Genomic DNA, 19,710 nt, shown 5'->3' with positions numbered 1-19,710 from the left:
TGAGGTACCCAAAACAGGTTTTACTGCTACACTGTAAGCATTGCCTACCATTGAAATGCAAGTTAATCATTTTGCAATTCTCAACAGTCATGAAGAAAATGAGGTAGATCTATATAATATGCTATGAAACAAAATACTTTAACAAAAATGACAAAGGGCCAAGTAAGGTGCATTAGTACATTCACATCTGTATCATGAAGTGGGAAATACATACAGGTGGATAGACATGCACATATTCATGCATTGCTTCAAATAGAATAACACTGACATGTGGTTAGCTGGGGCTAGGATTCAAGGTGACAGGGACACTTGCTTTTTAGTGTAAATACATTATTTGCATTTAGTCATATGCATGGATTAATTTTTCATTACAAAACATCTTTTGAGAAAAAACTAGCAAAAAGGAGTAGGGAAATAAGAATAAAAGGAAGAGGCGAGAAGCCAGAACCCACCCTCAAGTACAAGCTGAGCTAGTGAGCAGGTGAATGCCACGCACAAACACAGCTTTAAAAACCTTGGAAACTTTAAAGTGACTTCGGCTGTGCTCAGACAGCCATAATTTCCAGGGCTCTGGGGAGAAGAGGGCTCAAGGAAAGAACTCACTGCCCGCCTCTTCCCCTGCGGGTGTTGACACACCACTTCCTTCTCCCAACAGAAGACAGCATGCCCAAGGTCAGAGCGAAGCAGAAGACGCTCTGTTTATGCAGTATATCTTACTTTTGAATGGGAAGTGTCATGAGGTCTCGGTCCAAGAAGAGTCTTTGAAGGAAGTCCTGAACGTCTCCAAGGGTCTCGGGGCCCCCCATGTTTAACATTAAGATGCCGGTTTTTGGCTTCCTGCATAAGAAAAAAACAGTTCATTGGCCACACTTTCATTTGTTCCGGGGCAGATATTACTTCAGCTGAAGAAAGTGACTCCCTCTGGCCTAGGAACCGCTAGTTTGACCTGCCAACTACTCCTCTGGGAGGGGCGGGGCCTCAGGAACCCCTTTCCCATCTGAGCACAATCCTGAGCAGGTCTCCTATGGATAGCCACTGCGGGCGGGAGTGAGCTCATGAGTGGATGGCCTGCCATGTCTGCAGTCTCACAACGTACCTCTCCACTCTCTAGCTCTGACAATATTTCCACCTCCTCCTTCCATTCACTCTTGATTTAAAAAAAAAAAAAAGCAGAGAAATAAGCGGCCAGAGTTCGCCCCCAATACTACTATGAATGCTTCCATGCCCTGCATCAAACCTCTTCTTACTACAGAGACTGACGTTCCACTTGGTAAAGATAAAGCAGGCCCACTTTTCACCTGTCTGAGGCCAGTGTTTCTCAGTCTCTGTACCCCTGGCGTTCTTGGGGGGATAGTCCTTTACTGTTGAGGCCCCTCCTACACAAAGTAGTGTGTTTGGTCACATCCTAGCCTCCACCTCCTGGGGGACAGTGTTACCTGTCCTGGCTAGTATTTTATCAACTCGGCCACAAACTGGAGTCGCTCGGGAAGAGGGGACCTCAGTTGGGAAACTGTTTCCATCACACTGTCTGTGGGCATGTCTGTCAGACATTTTCTCCATTAGTTATTGGTGTGGGGTGGTGTGAGCACTGGACAGGTGGCTCCAGGTCATATGAGAGAGGTGAGCAAACCACGGGGAGAAAGCCAGGAAGCGCCCCTCCTCCATGGTCTCTGCTTTAGTTCCTGCCTTGAATTCCTGCCTTGGGTTCCCTCAATGGTGGACTGTAACCTGCAAGCCACATAAACCTTTTCCTCCCCAAGCTGCTTTTGGTCAATGTTTTGTCACGGCGACAGAAACCAAACTAGGCTAATTCCTCACTTCAGCTGTGACAACTACAGATGTCTCCAGACCTTAGAGAGAGAAGGTCTAATCCTCTTCTTACTAAGAGGATTACACCAAGCAATTATACTTAAGAAGTTACAGAACTTTGTGTGTGGATATTCGGCACCTGTGTATGTGCACATGCATGTGAGGGTGGGGTGTGAGGAGGTGACACACATACCCAGCTGTGCACATAGAGAGGCTGGGGGCTGATGTCTGGTGTCTTCCTCTATTGTTTCCTACTTTGAGCTTATCAGTTCAGCTAGACTGGCTGGATAGTGAGCCCTTAGGATTCTCTTGCCCCACCCCCCAGCCTTGGGATTACAGACATGAAAAGCTGTGCCCAGATTTTATGTGGGTGTAGGGGCTTCAACTCACGACTGCTCAGCAGGCCCTTAACCCAGAATCACCTCCCTACCCCCTACCAAAGTTTTTCACCCAAAAATGCTACAATTACACTAACAGGGCTGTTGAGTTTCCTTGCTACCTAAACACGCCAGACGCATCACCTGGTGAAGCTGCAATCTCCCTTAATCTTCCTACTGAGACCACCCATCTTACCCCCAAATTCTTGTCTTTCACCCTCCAAACTCTGTGACTCCTAATAAATTAAATGCATTTCCCCATGGATTGCTGCCAGTTAGCAGATTACTGGTTAAGGAAGCCTGGGCTAAAAGACTTACCTAAGCCGCAAAGGGCATCAATGTGCGAACGGGATTTAGAACTGCGCTATCCGTCCATAACACCTGAGCTCAGAGCAAGAGTGGGCTCTAAAGCGGATGTTCCTCGGCCCTGCTCACGTTTCGCAAACCCGTGTTGGTTTTATACATGAAAGAGTCGCATATGATTTGAAAATGCCCCAGCCCACGTAACGCTTAATTCCAAACTGTGTTGTGCATGCGGAGTGCTGCATTAGTCGGCCTCTGCTGTGTGTCCAGTACGGCGCGCACGGCTTTAATCAAGGGGCGCTGTCTCCCGGCCCCGCAGACAGATCACACCTGAGACCAAGGGAGCACTGGCCAAGGCTGTCTTTGTTTGAGCAGCAAGTATGCACAGCAACATGGATTTGGAAACTCACTGGGAAAAGTTGAAACGCTTTGCATTGTTACAGGCTGGGACTTCCAAAGCACAAGCTTTTCCTTTGAAATGTACCCAACAGGAGCTGAAACTCATCCGTCAGCAAACAGTCATTTTAGTCTGTGCTATCTAAGCAATGCTGATGAAAGGAAATAAAAAAACCTACAAGACACCAGTGTCCCAAGGGTCTATGCTACTTCTAGAATAGAATCCAGTAAACAATAGAATCTGCACCAAATTTACACAAACATACACACACATACAGAGAGAGAGAGAGAGACAGAGACAGAGAGACAGACAGACCAAGAGAGAGAGACAGAGAGACAGACAGACCGAGAGAGAGAGAGAGAGAGATCAAGGGAAAGAGAGAAAAAGCCACACAGAGAGAACGCACACAGCGGGAACACAGCCCCACTAGTACCTATCATATCTTTGGCTGCCTTGACATTGTAACAGCAAAGGTAAAGAGGCCGTAAAGGAGATGGTGCTGCCTATAACAGCTAAAAGTGAAGTAACAACCAAACTCCTGATAAAAAGCCTGCGGACTCCTAACCTAGCACAGCAGCTGGCCTAGTACTGTAGTCCAGCCCAAACGAAGCCCAGGATACTCCTTACTTCAGCATCTCAAGTATCCAAAACTAGACATACCCAGTGCCGGGAAGGGGGCTTAGATAAATAAACTGTGATTTCCTAAACTACTCCTAAACTCTTGGAGATGGGTAAGCTTGACTGTCAACTGGCTAACACATAGAATTAGTCAGGAGACAAATCTTTAGGATGCCTGGGAGGGGCTCTTTGGACTGAGTTAAGGGAGGTGAGAAGATCTACCCTCACTGTGGGGAGCACCATTCCATGCATCCCAGAGTGAATGAACTGAGCAACAGCAGCATTTCTCTCTCTCTGCCTCCCGAGTGCAGAGTAAAATGCGGCCAGCCACCTCACACTCCTGCCACCATGACAGACTGTACCCACACACTGTGAGCAGGAAGAAAAATAACTAAAACAACATAGAACATATAAATATATGGTGATAGTAGAAAAACCTGTAAAATAACACACATAGCACTGTTTACATGTCAGTAAGTACATACGAGCAGGTAATAAAACAGTAGATGGTAAGAGGATTTTTAAATCCTCTTTCCATCTGAATTTTCTATTGTTTTATATAAATATTATATAAAGTTGCTTAATAGGATCTAAGCCTTATACTTTTATTTAATTTTAACAATTAATATAATATTAAGACCATTTATATTATTGACTTTTGTCACTACAAAATATAGCAATTGTTGTTTGAAAGAAAATGCCTCCCAAAGGGAGTGGCACCATTTGAAAGTGTGGCCTTGCTGGAGGACGTGTGTCACTGGAGAGGCAGGTGTTGAAGTCTCATATATATCAAGTCATGGCCTGTGTCTCAGCTCATTTCCTGTTCCCTGAGAGTCAAGATGCAGGACACGTGGCTCCTTCTCCAGCACCACATCTGCCTGCAGGCCACCATATCACACCATGATGACAGTGGACTAAACCTCTGAAACTGCAAGCCATCCCAAATAAATGTTCTTCCTTTATAAGAGTTGCCACGGTCATGGTGTCTCTACACAGCACTAGAAAACCTAAGACAGCAATGAAATCATTTTTCTTCCAGGTAAAGAGCAGCAAAGGAGATGGTGCTGCCTAAAATAAACCTAAAAACAAAGTAACAACCAAACTCCTGACAAAAAGCCTGTGGACTCCTAAGCTAGTACAGAGCATTAATCCTTCCCCTCATTCTAACAGTTTTTCCACAGGGTACATAAGGTGCCATGTCCTGTTTGGCACGCCACAAGCTCAAGAGGCCTGTGCTTCCTACCCTACCCACTGACAGCATCCTCTAGGAAGACAGAGATGAGAGGAAGGGACTTGGGACCTGTCCTAATTCCATATCCTAAATCAACCTGTTTCTTAGCCTTCAATCAATAAAATATCACAATGAGATATCACAATGAAAAATAACAAACACAAAATGAAAACATTTCATTCACATAGCTGTTCATGGTGGTTTCAGAATGTCCCCTATAAGCTGGGGCATATGGATACTTGGTCCCTAAGTGGGGGCACTGTTTGGACAGGTTTAGCAGGTGTAGCTTTGCAGGATGAAGTATGTCACTGGAGCTGGGCCTCCAGACTGGTTCAAAGACTCACACTACTCTCAGTTTGCTTCTACTTCCTGCTTGTGGTACAAGATGTGAGCTCTCTGATGCTGCTCCAACCTTTGTAACCCTCTGGAACTGTAAGCCCAAATACACTCTTCTATAAGTTGTGTTCTACCACAGCAATAGAAAAGTAACTAATAAACTAATATACTATACAGTTCTAGAATGGCGTCTTGTCTGGCAGGAGGAAAGTCATGATGTCATTTAATTACAGGTACTTTCCTTCTTAGATCCCAACAACTTCCCTGTATAAAACCTGCTCTTCTGTATCACATCTGTGGGCATCTGTGGCTTCTGCTGCTGAAGAGAACACTCAGCTATACCATGGCTACAGAACCGCCTCCCATAAATACCAAGAGTGAAGTACACTCTATTTCCTTAATAAAGTACAAACCATAAGACGCCATTGATAATTATGCTCACTATGTTAAAAGCAAAAGGTAATAATGGTAGAATCTCCTTGAGAAGTTCTTGGTAGGTTAGCTACTTTTTGTCCTATACAAGCCATACATTTTACAGGCATAAATAGGTTCAGTTCACACACAGACTTTCAGTATGCACAGTTGATTTCATATCTGACATATACCAGGGCCACATTCTTATGTGACTGAAGACTGCCATTAGCTGTCTGTCCTTCATTAGTCCTTAAACCCATTATTTAGTAGCTGCTAAAAGGAAACCAAGAAAAGAACATACCATTGATAATAAATATATTCCACTTTCCCAATCCCTCTCCCCCTAGGTTGCTTGAGCCCATTTGGCGTTTGTCATAATAGAAAAACAAAAAGAACGCCTTAGCTTAGCCTAAAGTTACCTCTTTTCTGGTTGAGCTTGAGGTTTTGCAGGTTTGGCGTGATGCACTTTCTCTGAGGTGGCTGCTGCCGCTGCACCCGACTGGTACCTCCATGGCTGACAGGCCCTCGAGCTGCCATGCGCCACTGTGACAAAATTAAAGGGCTAGCATGAAATCTAGTTGGAAAGTAATTTCTTTTCAAGGGGTCCTCAGGGCATAATTGCTAGCTTTAAATTTGAAAATGGTAGCACGGCAGAGGTGACTTTCCCAGAGTCTCTGTAGGCAGGTAAAACACGGAGGACTCCTTTCTCTAGTAGGCTGGGGTGCAGGTTCCCTCTCCCAGGGTGGCGTTATCTTTTTAGAAGGCACACACACCTTCCTGTCAGGACTTCACCCTGTCCTGGCTGCAAATTTTGCTCAGATCTCATTCTTTGAACCTCTGCACACTCAGAATATTTCCACCCGTGGGACAGAGCTGATCATGGGGAAGGTGAAGAACTACTAACATAGGATCAGAGTAGAAGCTGAGCCCAGTTCCCCACTAACTGTGGATCCAGTTTCTTTCTTCAAGCCTTCTGGGTAAGACGTCAGTGATAGGAATCCCAGAACTGCCCTGTGCTCTGACAATTAAGAAAGGGCACCTCTCTTCTGCAGGAATGCACCCACGAGATGTAGAATAGCTCAGAACCTAATACTCCACATGGCAGACCAGGCTCCCAGAGCTGACAGCTCAAGCATTTCCTCCCCGCTAAGCTCCATAGCTAATTCCAGAGTCTATGCAGCTCCTTCCCTGCATCTCTCTTCCATAGGGCAGATGCTGCCATCCATATAAGCAGTAGTAACCTTCAGGGTGGCCAAGGGGTAGTAGGAAAGAGATGCTGGTGGGAAGAGAAGCAAGAAAGCTTGAGGGTCAACCTTCTCAAAGCCTCTTCTCCGCAAGGGTATAGGAGAGTTCAAGACTTCATCCTCCCAGGCGGTTAGAAGAGTCTATCAGTTAAGGACAAGGGACAGGACTTGCTATTCTATGTGCAATACACACGGCCCTGTGTATACCCTTGACCTGGGCTCCACAAGAGTAGGAAAAGAACTGAACCAAGGAGTGCATGTGCCATACTGAGTTGTAACTTGAAGCACTGGTCCTTAAATAATAGTAAATCTAAACTGAAACCACAAGTTAGAACTGAGGAAGATAATAAGGAACAGTGGTCTCTACTGTGTGGCCTCCTGTCTCCTAATACCGGGTCAGAAACTAGTCTGGGACCAATCATCTTCGGCCTGTGTTCTCCTCTAAGCGCCCTGATGAGGGCAAAGTTCAGGCTGGATCAAACAGGTCTGACCTAAGTTCAGCTCTCCCCTTTGTAAGCAGTGTGACCTGGATCAGACTATGATCTTATTCATAGAGCCTTAACTTTCCCTCTGTATCATGATGGATCCTGGATGGTGCAAACTCAGAGGATTTAAAAATCAAGAGAAGCACTCTGTAGCATCTGCCATGTGACAGGGGCTACTACAATATTAGTATAATAGTTTCATTTGGAAGTTTCTAGAGAAAGCAACCATGCTTGCTCTAACTTCTTGAAATCACCCAAATGGGAACCAAATAAAAGAAAATGGGACTCCCAAATCACCTAGATTTCTTTCTATCCAGATAGTACACATTCACAAGCTGGTGCATGTCTGTAACCAGAGCACTCAGCAAGCTGAGGCAGGAGGATCTTTAGTTTGAGACCATCTGGGGTTTGAGCCAGATCTTGCCTCAAAACCAATAAATAAAAGCAGATGGCGCACAATCCCAGCAGAGCCCACTCCATGAGTTTATGCTGGGGAAGCCTTACTAAATCAAGGCAGAGTGGAAAGATGGATGTAAATAAGTTCAGCTCCACTCAGATGAAGCCTCAAACAACCCGCACCCCTGTTTCAGACAAGTTTAATTATGAACTGCATGGTGAGATTTAACCAGGGATTCAATCATGTGGAATGTCTCCAAGTCCCTGCATGAACAAGATTCCATCAGACCCTATGGGGTATGAAGACAGAACTCTAACTGGATGGTCATAAATAAGATTCCTTTCTGTGAACCTAAGGAAAGGAAAGGTGGGGCAGGACTAGATTCCCCAGCTAGTACATTACAATTTCCTAGTACAAGTCATGCCTTTGCGTCTCTGGCTGACTAAATTTTGGTACTGATAAGGGATCCTTCCTGCTGTGACTCAGGATTAACATACCTATCAAGAACATCTTAAAACATCCCTCTCTGGCAACTGAGCTATTAGAGATACTGCAGGGCATGAGGAGCAGGTGGTCAGAGAAGATTACAGAGGAGGAGAGTATGCTTAAGCTGTCTTATGCTTGCATGAAAATGTCACAGAGAAACCCATACAAACTGTACAAATTACATATACTAACTAAAATTAAATAGGATCCCATGCTATCTTAGAAGCAGGGACTGTGGGAGTAGGGGGACTTGCCTTCCAGTTGTGGATAGTTATTCTGATTTTTGTTGTTCCAATGGATTGTAGCAAGGAATAGGAAAAGGACTGTCACTATCTCCCAGCCAACACTGTCATGTATGGCCATGTTAGAAGAACTTACAAAACCAATGTAATTTCTGAACTATTAAAAATTAAAATATATTGGGGCTGGAGAACTCAGGGGTTAATACCACTGGCTACTCTTGCAGAGGACCTGCGTTCAGTACCTAGCACCCACGTCTGGTAGCTTAGAAACACCTGTACCCCAATTCCAGATCTCATGCCTGGGGTACCTCATATGCACACATCCCCACACAGGTTCACACACATATACACACAATTTTAAAAGAAAACAAAAACAACTTTAAAGTCGGGTGGTGGTGGCACATGCCTTTAATCCCAGCACTTGGGAGGCAGAGGCAGGTGGATCTCTTTGAGTTTAAGGCCAGCCTGGTCTAAAGGAGCTAGTTCCAGGATAGGCTCAAAAACCAACAGAGAAAACCTGTCTTGAAAAGACAAAAAAAAAACCCAAAAAACAAAAACACCTAGCAATTTTACTTTGAGCATTGAGCATATCATGAAAAAAATTTCCACGCATGGCTGCTGTTACATATACTACAAAAAAGAAGCAGAAGATGTTATGGATGTGTATATGTATCTTAAGCCTAAAAAAAAAAGGTTAGCACTCATTGGGTAGCTCACAAATACCTGTACTTCAGCTCCAAAGGGATCTGACCCCTCTGGCCTCTGTAGGAATCTGTAGTCATATGCACATAGCCACACACAGACACATAATTAAAAATGAAAAAAAATTTAAAAGATGGAATTGAACAGAGAAGCATTGAATGCATAATAAACTACAATTTTGTATATTGCAAAATATACAAGACAAAATAAGTGATTACATGAAAGATGAAAGTTTCATTTCTGCATAAAACCTTAAGAACACAAATTACAAAACCAAAAAAAATGCATAAATCTAATAGAATTCTTGAATGAGAAAATACAGAACACGCACACACACTCTCTCTCTCTCCCTCTGTGTCTGTGTGTATGTCTGTGTGTGTGTGGTGTGTGTGTATGTCTGTGTGTATGTCTCTGTGTGTGTGTGTGTGTGTGTGTGTGTGTGGTGTGTGTATGTCTGTGTGTATGTCTGTGTGTGTGTGTGTGTGTGGTGTGTAGCACACTGGAGGAAGCATCTTACTACTTCTAAGCGGTAAAAACACAGAACATAAAACTGTTTTTTTTTCCATTTTCATTTCCAGAATTCAGATGCAGAAAATACACAGTTTTCTCTTAGCTAATATTAATCTTTTCCTGTCCACCAAAATGATAAAAGTACTGTAATACCGTCTTTAAAAACTGGGGTGTGAGCGGTTAACCCAGAACCTCACAACTAGCTAAAGTGCAAAGAATGAAGCCTTCAGCCACAAATAGTGACATCTCAGCCCCTACCCACAAAAGGCTGCGGGGACACAGCAGAAGCAGGAGCAGAAGCATGGTAAGAGCCAGACACTGTGGAGAAATCGGGCAAAACCTGGACGTGCCAAGACTGCTACCCTCACGACATCACATCATTGCTGCTGTGGTTGCTGTCCAAGATTTGCACAAGACCAAGCCAGTCAACGGTCCAACGTGGTGTGGGGAGGGGCTCCTGAGTCCCAACCTAGCTAAGGAGCAATTACAATCAATGGCTGCTGGAGAGGGAAGAGTTAGGTTCTTTTTTAAGGTACGGCCCCTGATAGGTCGACCATGCTCTAGTGCAATGGTTCTCAACCCGTGGGTCGCTACCCTAGGGGGTCAAACGACCCTTTCACGGGAGTCACCTAAGACCATTGGAAAACAGATATTTACATTGCAATTCATAACAGTAGCAAAATTACAGTTATGAAGTAGCAACGAAAATAATCTTATGGTGGGGGGTAGGGGAGAGTCACCCCAGCATAAGGAACTGTACTAAAGGGCCGCAACGTTAGGAAAGTTGAGATCCACTACTCTAGCGGGTGACTCCAAACCCATGGGTATTTGGGTAGCATAAATTGGATTTACGAGTTAAGGGTGGGGGGAGAGGAGACAGGAAGTTGGAGGGGAGTGGGCATGAATATGGAAGGAGTTAGGGAAAAGAGTTGGAGGCGAATATGATCAAAATACATTGTTTGCACAGATGAAATTCTCAAGGAATAAAACTATTTTTTTTTTCAAAGCGTTGGAGCCTGTAACACAGCTGGAGCTGAGATAAACTGTGGTCTCTGAATCCTCTCACTCAGTTACTTCTGACTTACACCAAAAAAAAATGTCTTTTCTTCTATTATTTCATGACCTCCAGTTTTGGGTCTGCTAGGCTTTCTTGGCAACAGAAAAGAAGGTGAAGGATTAATTCGCTACCCCCTTTACTGGCCTGTTCTTATCTTAAAGATAAAACCTTTTGTTCCCCAATGTCCTATCTTCAATGTACCTTATTGTCTTGTAACTAAGGCACTCGCAATAACGTGTGGATGTTCGGAGTATATTTTCTCCACCTGAAGTAGATGCCAAACTGACAGATTAGGAAACTCCTTTGGAATGGGTGAGGTGTAGTCACCATTCAAATTCGTTAAATGAGTGTCTAAAGCTGTAGTCCTTTACATTAGTTAACTGAGGGACTCTCTACTGCCTAGTTCATCTGCGTCCTAATCTTCACAGCAAATAAGCGAGTTTGGCGAGATTGGGACCCTGGCTCAAAGTGTTCTTGCTCAATTCGGTCGGAGTGTGTCCCACCCAGGGTCCCACCAGCTCATCTAGTGGGCACACTCATTAACGAGGTGTATCAGCAATACTTGAGATCTCACTTATTCTCTAAATATCCCACGCAAAACTCTAGTCCGGGCGTTCCCACAGTGAGTCCTTCTACCCAGAAGCCATGGCATTGGCCTGGGCGGAGCAGCAGTGGACACCGTGATCGTCACCAGCAGGGAGCGAACTGCAAGGCAGATGCCAACAGTAATGGTGACGACTCCTGAATCTCTAGACGTCGGGTCCTTCAGAGACCTTCCCTCCGGTAATCACTAATTCTAGCTACTGCTCGAGGCCCCCCAGCTGACCCGGGCGACTCGAACCCGCGGCTTCCCGGCCGCTCTTAGCGTTCGCGATCGCAGACACAACCCCACTTACGCGGCTCGCGGAGCAGCGAGCCCGCAGCCCGCAGGGCCGCAGCTAGGTTGGCGCCGGCAGAAAGCATTTCCGGGACGGCCGGGGATCCTCTGCAGCGGCGAAACAGCTAGGCCCGGCGAGCGCCTGCCCGGCTGCGCTCGGCAAACGCTCCCCGCACATTCGCCAGGCGACAGGGGCGGGGCCAGCAGGAGTCCGCCCCGGGGGTGTGGTTAGGGGCGTGGCGTGTAGGTCCAACTGGCCAGATGCTGGGGGCTGGAAGCTGGGACAGGCCGAGAGATTGTGGCTTGGAGATCGGCTCCTGCCACCATGGAGCAGCGCACCCGAGTTCCTTTAGGTCCCCGTGCTATCACGGGTCCCGCTAGGTCTGCAGCGCCGGAGGACCTTTCAGTCTGCCATCCTGGACGAAACTGGAACGGCAGCCACGACTCAGCAAAAAGACTTTCTGAACGTTTCCATACTGTCCTTAGACGTGATCAGGCTTCTGCCTCCTTTTCCCAGTTTGATTGCTTCAATACTTTATCACAGTGTAGACCCTTCCAACTTGTTTCCAGAGCAGAAAGAGAGAGTGTGAGAGGGTGTGTGTGTGTGTGTGTGTGTGTGTGTGCGTGTGCTTTCTTCGAAGCACCTTTCTGTAGCAGAGTTTAAGACAAAGGAACCAGCGTAATATCGCTGGTGTGAGGGCATTAGGAAGGGTGGAGGTCAGGAAGGTAGATGCAGACCCGATTAGGAAGGGACTATGGGGAGACAAAATAAGCAGAACAGACAGAACATTTTGAAAGATTGAGAGTGCACTAGGCAGAGAGAACGGTAGGGTATGGCTGACGGAAGAAGTCCTCATGGAGGCTTGGGGGAAGGATGGGAGGAGGAAGGGAAGGAGAGCAAAAGATGAAGGAAGGAAGGCAGGAGTCCAGATAAACCTGACTACTGTTGGCTAAAATCTGAGCTCTTGGCTTTACTAGTTTATTGTGTTTATTATAAGACAGATGTAAAATGTAAATGTATTACAATTCATATAACTGGCAGGATTACCTCCGTGTGCATTCTCCCCCTTGGGACTGAGGACTGAGGCCAGAGCCTCACACATGTTAGGCCTGTGGCCTGTCTCTTTTTACATCTCATTTTGTGTCAGGGTTTTCTAAGTTGCCAGGGCAGGCCTTAAACTTGCTATCTTCCTGCATCAGCCTCCCCAGTAGCTGGTATTGCAATACTGAGCCATCAGACCAAGTCCTTTGGCAATTCTTGACTTCAAAAATCAAATGGTACTAGAGATTGCCCTGTAGAGAGCCTGGGGGAAATTTAGGGGATGGAGGCAGATAAGGCAGAGACTGGTTTCTTGAGGGGGCTGCTTCCTTTCTTGTGAGAAAGTGGAGGTGAGGGAAAATACCTGCCCAGGAACAAACATCTAGACAAAAACGATAGCAGAGATGGGAGGGACCCAGGGCTCTTATAGAAGGCCGAGACAAGCCGAACCCCTGAACACCCATCATCACAAGATGACCTCTATGGTCATCTAAAGCTGAAACTTCTCTGAAGTTCATCTAGAAAATGAACTACGGAGGCTCCACAACACACTCAGAGATGCTGTGCTAGACGATGCAGGGTGAGGCCCCCAGGTCTGCCACGTCTCTTCTGTCACCTCGGGGAGGCCCTGAAGGAGTCATTTCGCCACCCCGGAGCTGAGCACTCCTGCTAAGTGGAGATAACAGGGGTTTCTTGGCCCCTCCCAGAGACGTGCTAATGATTAGTGATGGGGCAAAATGCCACCACTTCTCACAAAACCTGCAGCTGAGACAGCCAAAATTTATGTGTGGCCAGAAAGCAGAAAAGAACTGACAAAATTGTTTTATTTCAGACATTAATCCAACATCATTTTTTTAAAAAATAATGAGCATGATTTCTTTCATTTTCTTTGTTTACTGACGGAAAACCTCAAAATTTTCTGTGTGCAAAGCTTCTGGATGGACATATTGGGGATTCATGGGTTCTAAAAAGATGACAAAACTTGGGCTGGTGAGAAGCGGTTCAGCAGGTAAAATGCTTGCTATACAAACCCGACCACCTCCGATTCCTGGAATCCACGATGGAAGGGAAGCAGCAACTCCTGAGAGCTGACCTCTGACCTCCACACATGTACCACAGCACTGAGTGAGAACACACACCAGAAATAGAAAACAAGCAAATCTTTGTGATCTTGAGCTATTTTGTAATCTGTGTCTAGGCAGGCCTTGAACCCTTGAACCTGTCACCTTGCTGCCTAGGCATCCCCAGTAGCTGGAATTAGAGGCCTGCCTGAGTCACCAGTCTGAGCCCTTTTGCTAATTCTTGACTCTGGTAACAAAAACAGTATATTTTGAGGTTGCCCTTATATCAAATAAAACAGCTTCCAAGTGAGTAGTTTATTATTATAATTATTATTATGAAATAAGCAGATAAAATGCATTTCATATAATTTTTATTTAAAGTCGTGCGGTGGTGGCACACGCCTTTAATCCCCAGCACTCGGGAGGCAGAGGCAAGTGGATCTTTTGAGTTCGAGGTCAGCCTGATCTACAGAGAGAGTTTCAGGACAGCCAGGGCTGACAGAAAAAAAGCAGGTGTATTTTGCTTTTTTATTTTCTTGAGACAGTGCCTCCTACAGCCCACGTGGGCCTTGAACTTACTATGTAGCTGAGACAATCCTGAACTCATTGATCCTCTGGCTTCTACCATTTAAGCACTGGGATTCTAAGCATGTACGACCACACTTCAGAAAGTTTCTGCTGAGCATAGAGCACGCCTTTAATTCCACCACTTGGGAGCAGAGGCAGGCAGAGCTCTGTAAGTTTGAGGCCATCCTGATCCACATAGTGACTCCAGGACAGGACAGCCAAGGCTATATAGAGAGATCCTGTCTGAAGAAACCAAAAACAAACAAAATACATAGTTCTTAGCCCAGAAGTTGTGAACTCCGGATTCAGGGTTACAGAATATTTTACAAAGTGCTTGAAAGGTTAAAGAAGTGAGATTTACAAATATTTGCATATACATATAAATACTTCTCCTCTCCCTAATGAGATTTACATATATTTGCATATATATGCTTCCCCTCCCCACCCCAGCTTGCGTTTTAAGCAAAATTCTATACCAATTCCATTAGCAAACAGAAGGCTGAAAGATACAGGCTTTGTGTTGACTGAGATAAGCCGCGAGGGAGAAGATTTGTCTGAGCCCCTGTGACTTAATTAGTGAATAAAGCACTTGCCTGTCACAGACAACACTCTGGAGTTCAGCCTGTAGTTCTAAATAAAATGAATTTGTTGGTTTCAGCTCAGTGCTTCAGGGAAGGGGGGACTCCCCTAATTCATTATTTGCAGTGATTGGCACTTCTGAGCTACCCAAACTAAATTTATATTACTCCACTCGGTCTCCTTAATCAGAAAAAGACTGGGGGAAGGGATTCCGCGCGAGAGAAATAGCAGTTCCACGTGACAAATGGCGAGCCTGGAATCATCACTCAGGGAAATCTGAGCCCTTGTCCTCACAATTAAGACCTGAGCCGCCAAATCCGGACCCAACTGCAACACGCTTTCCTAAACCACAAGGAAAACTGTCCGGAGCCCACCAGCACTCACACTCACTACTGAGTGTGTCCACGGTGAGAAAAGTGCTGCCCCAGGTAACGTGGGGGATAAAAGTGTGAAAAGGTTCTAAAGGAACGTGTATGTACGTGCAAGTAGCTCATTTACGAGACAAGTATGAAGGCAGAGCCACTGCCAAATACCTAATGTATGGAATGAACGGTAATCGGTACCCATATGGAGCTAACTAACATTCTAGGTCACTTAGGCAGCTGTCTACGAAAAATACAAAGATACACAATATAAAGACAGGTCATGGCTGGGGGGCAGGGAGGAAAGCAAAGGCAGAAGAATGCAGAGAGGCTGGAACTGCTACTTTCTGTAGACACAGTCTGGCATGAATTCTGGGAAGGTGAAACTGGGCTAGGAAGACCTCTCTCTGCAAGTGAAACCTGTACAGGGGTTCTGTTTCCTTTGTCAGTGGGACAAAGTCTCAAAATTCTGCTGGTTTCCCCCCCCCCCTCTGGATTTTGAAAACTTTCATTAAGGTATCAACAGGGCCACAAGCCCCTGTCCATCCTGGTCACTCCCTATCTTCTGGTGGTGACTGGCAGGCCTTTGAACACCTGTTATACTGGAACCAACTAACCCCATAGTCCAATTTTGAGTACATTGGTAAAGACCCTTATTTCCAAATAAATACATACATGCAGGATCGAGGAGTTAGGACATCAACTTCTTTTAGGGGACATGAGGGACCTGCAAGGAGGTCTCATGGCCGGAGCAGAGTGAGGCTTGAGGTGAGGTGAAACCAAGGCTCCTTGATGAACTAGGACTTTGCGGGTGATGAGGGGTCTTTGGCATGGCCTTCTGAACTGCCTTCCTGCAGCACTGACACACTTGAGTTCCTAAGAGTTCCTTTTCTCGGTCATAAGGACAGAATGGAAGCACCTGGACCAACATTAAGACACACACTCTGTAACATGAGGGGCTGCTTGTTGGGCTTTATGTCCTGCCCAGTTCCCCACAACCGGCAAGCCCCAAAGAAAATCACACAGAGATCTCCATAAGTTATAAAACTGATTGGCTCATTAGCTCAGGCTTCTTGTTAACTCTTGTAGCTTATATTGATCCATTGTTCTTATCTACGTTAGCCACATGGCTCCGTACCTTTCTCAGCCGGGTAGCTTACATCTTGCTTCTTTGGTGGCCTGGGCAGGATTGGGGGAATAGCTCCCTTCTTTCCAGAATCCTTCTGTTCTCACTGCCCCGCTTCTACTTCCTGTCTTGTTTTCCCACCTATGCTTCCTGCCTGACCAATCAGTGTTTATTTAAAACATGATTGACAGAATACAGACAATTCTCCAGCACCAACACTCCAAGCCAGGAGATGGGAGCTCACATCTTTAATTCCAGAATTCCAGAGGCAGAGGCAGGAGATCTCTTATGAGTTCGTGGGCCAGCCTAGTCTACAGAGCTAGTTCCTGAACAGCCAGGGCTACATAAAGAAACCATGTCTCGAAACAAAACAAAACAAAACAAAAAACCAACAAACAAGACACACACCACACACACTACGTAACTAAATATATTACTTCCTCCATGGTTTATCACTTTTGTGAGCTCCTATTTGTGAGGTGTCCCCATTTTCACAGTGGCAAAAAGATGCTCACAGAGCCTGTCTGTTTCCTCTTGCCAGCAGCCCAGGGAGCTCCCAACAGACTGATATTATTTTCTTGGCTTCAGTCTTCCTCTTTGAAGGTGTGTAAATTTGCAATACCCTCTTCCCAGGAGGCTTTTATTCCCTCCTGGAACTGTGCACACTCCAAGCTCCTTTTGATACGGGCTAGAGAGCCAGCCTTCTGGAATTTTCTACAGAAGAACCAGGCATCTGAGTCCCCTTTGCATAAGGCTCTGGCCCTAGCTCCACCATCCCGCTTTTATGTGGATATGTTCGCCTGTGAACGGCAGAGCAGCACACTGAGGATGTGTGCATTGTTCTATGGATGCTCTGCTTAAAGTCCCTCAGCGTTTTCACTGGGGTCAGTTCTTACCCAGTCCCAACTGTAACCTAATAGCTCTGGCTTTGACGCTACCTGCACTCCTCCGGGCAATTCTGTCTCCCAGAGCTGTCCTTTTCACACTCAGCTAAGGGGGGAAGCATTAAATGTACCCAATGAATGTATTTACAGTGGGGGACAAAAGGGTGAGCAGAAGTTTCACTGACTTCAGGCTCAGAGGGCTAAGGAATGCTCACCCAAAGGGCTATCAGAATTTACAAGAGGAACTGTCAGCGTGGCAGATTTGGGCAGCTGAGGCAGGACTGCCTTAAGTAGGAAGGCCCTGTCTCAAAACACAAACCATAGAAACCTCTAAAGACGGTCCAAAACTAACAGTCCGAGGTCCATTTTCTCAATGCTCCACCCTACCCCCATTCTAATACCTGGGTGCCAAAGCAAACATAACAAAGACGTTCTCGAAATTTACCAGGTATGGACCTGTGACTACACAAAACTGAACAAATCAACTCTTTGGTCTTGCAATATCCTGTTTGGACTAGTGGAGAGACAGCATTCTGCCATCACCAGTCACCTAAAACACTTTTGCCTAAAGATAAAGGAGCTTGCCACATCACCTAGAGGTGGTCGTTCAGGACCCAAGCTCTTACTGTCTTCCGTTTGCTGGCTTACCCAAGTTCCTTCCCAACAACCTGTCCTTGAATCGCTGGGCTCTTCCCGAGCAAGTCAACAGCCGCAGGATTTTAACCATAGCTGGAAGGAACATGAGCCTAGTTCTTGGCTCATCCCCACCTTTGCCAAAGGAATTGCTGATTTTTAAAAAGAGGGTCTCCACTGAATGTCTAGACCCTGCCAATCACTGACTCCACTCACTAAACACACTCTTTGAAAGGTGATCCCACCGTATTCCACAGATGAAGGAAACACCTGCGCAGAGGGCCCGAGTTGCCTGAGGCCACAGAGCCAGGGGCAAGGCTGGTGTTTGAACACAGGTGTGCCAGTGTTCCCAAAGTGGGGGCTTTTCCATTCTTCCAAAATACAACTCAAAAAATAAAATGCTAACAGGGGCAGGGGCCAGAGAGCCCTCTTGGAGTTCATGGCCAGTGTCATGAATTTATCAGCACGGAGGACCACTGCTGAGAACCTAGGAAGGCAGAATGACAGCTGAGCTGAGCTGCACTGTGGAAATTCCGTTCAACAGTCACAGTCCAAGGACAAAGCCTCTCAGATTCCCAAGACCCACTTAACCTAAATCTTTAAGTTTCATAGGTTTACCACATTTGTCTTCGTTCCTTGCCAACCTGCGCTACCTAACAGCTAATGATTGTGTATTCCTCCCCTTCCTTCATTCTGATCTGTGTGCTCAAATACAGAATTGTGACCTCTAGGTAAAGACGGGGCTTACACACAGATTTAGCTTCACTTTGGCCCAAACCCCACCAAAATCTCCACAGAGGTCTTAGAATGGGGGTGGTGGGGTAGGGGTGCTTTTTGCTCTCAAGCACAAGTCAAAAAATAAAGAGGGAAAGAACACCACAGGAACAGAATTTTAGAAGCTAGAGGGCAGATGAATCAATATTTCATGGTTCAGCCAGCCGAAGAAAAACTGAATTGTAAGCTGGCCATTCTAAAATAAGAACCATTTAGATTTAGACAACAGAATCCCTAGTGGCTAGGACTGGCGGCAGCAGGTGCCTTTGGAAGTGGAGATGAGAAAAACATGCTATAATGAGATGGATTGAAAGTCCGTGAAAGCAGCTGTCAGATGCCCAGGTTCCCACTCTGCGGTGGGGCAGCTCCCCCATCTCACGGCCAAGCATCTCATGGTCAAGTGGAGACTGCATTCCTGGACAAGTTGTGCAGGTTCTAGGTAAAAGTGGTAGACAGCCCAGGGGACTTTTACAGGTAGAGGGAACAACAGAAAGATTACCAGAAAGAAGAAGTCTGGATGTCTTCGGTGATTGAATCAACTGAATAAAACCTGATATTAATTGCAAGGAAAACGAAAAGGCACGGAAGGCAAAGTAATTCCAATTTACTACATATCCAACAGAAATGGTAACTCGATGGAAAGATGGAGACACGAGGGGTGCACACGGGAAAGTACGGCTCTTGTTTGCCGAAGAGCAGATGACGTCTAAAATGAAGTGACAATGTAAAAAAGCATGTGAGCCAGCAGCATGGAGGTAAATCTAAATTAAGCTAAACTTTGACAACTTCCATGTCTCAGAGCTGGTGCTACGTCAGCTAGCTGAACCTTCGCTCTAGAACTTGGTGCTCACTCATGACTGCATTTAATTCTGATCACGCTGACAGTCTGCCTAATGATCCCCCAAATAAGGAACTGTTAGCACAAGAGTCACTACATTGAACAATTTCAGATGGCAGGAGTTTCGGTACCTGAATGTCATGACGTCTTTTTTCCTCGAAGGTTTGAGAGACATACATGACGCTAAGACTGTTTAAATAACCCAGCCTTTCCCCAGTATTCCTCTCAACTAGAGATGGCAGAGGTCATTAAGGACTGAAATATTAGTGTAAGAAGAGGGCCTAAGGGAATCACCCTACACCAGTTTTAATTGGGAATTTTCAAAAAAAGACCCCATCCATAAATCCAGATTTGAGGGGCTG

At 45.7% G+C, this 19,710-nt stretch overlaps 1 protein-coding gene across 1 annotated transcript in view; it reads right to left on the bottom strand.

The window, feature by feature from the left end:
• The window catches only part of Fech (ferrochelatase), a 33,225-nt gene extending 21,570 nt beyond the window's left edge, over positions 1 to 11,655 (bottom strand). Inside the window, exons 1-3 of the mRNA XM_048419671.3 lie at positions 11,505 to 11,655; positions 5,905 to 6,028; positions 718 to 837 (exon numbers count right to left, since the gene is read on the bottom strand). Coding sequence (XP_048275628.3) covers positions 718 to 837; positions 5,905 to 6,028; positions 11,505 to 11,571 — 311 coding nt within the window. The 5' untranslated portion in view covers positions 11,572 to 11,655. The remainder of the gene's footprint in view (positions 1 to 717; positions 838 to 5,904; positions 6,029 to 11,504) is intronic.
• Positions 11,656 to 19,710: the final 8,055 nt, after the last annotated feature.

The sequence above is a fragment of the Myodes glareolus genome, chromosome 13 (assembly GCF_982192425.1).
Source record: "Myodes glareolus chromosome 13, mMyoGla1.1, whole genome shotgun sequence".
NCBI lineage: Eukaryota > Metazoa > Chordata > Mammalia > Rodentia > Cricetidae > Myodes > Myodes glareolus.
This window is presented reverse-complemented; position numbering and strand designations above follow the sequence as displayed.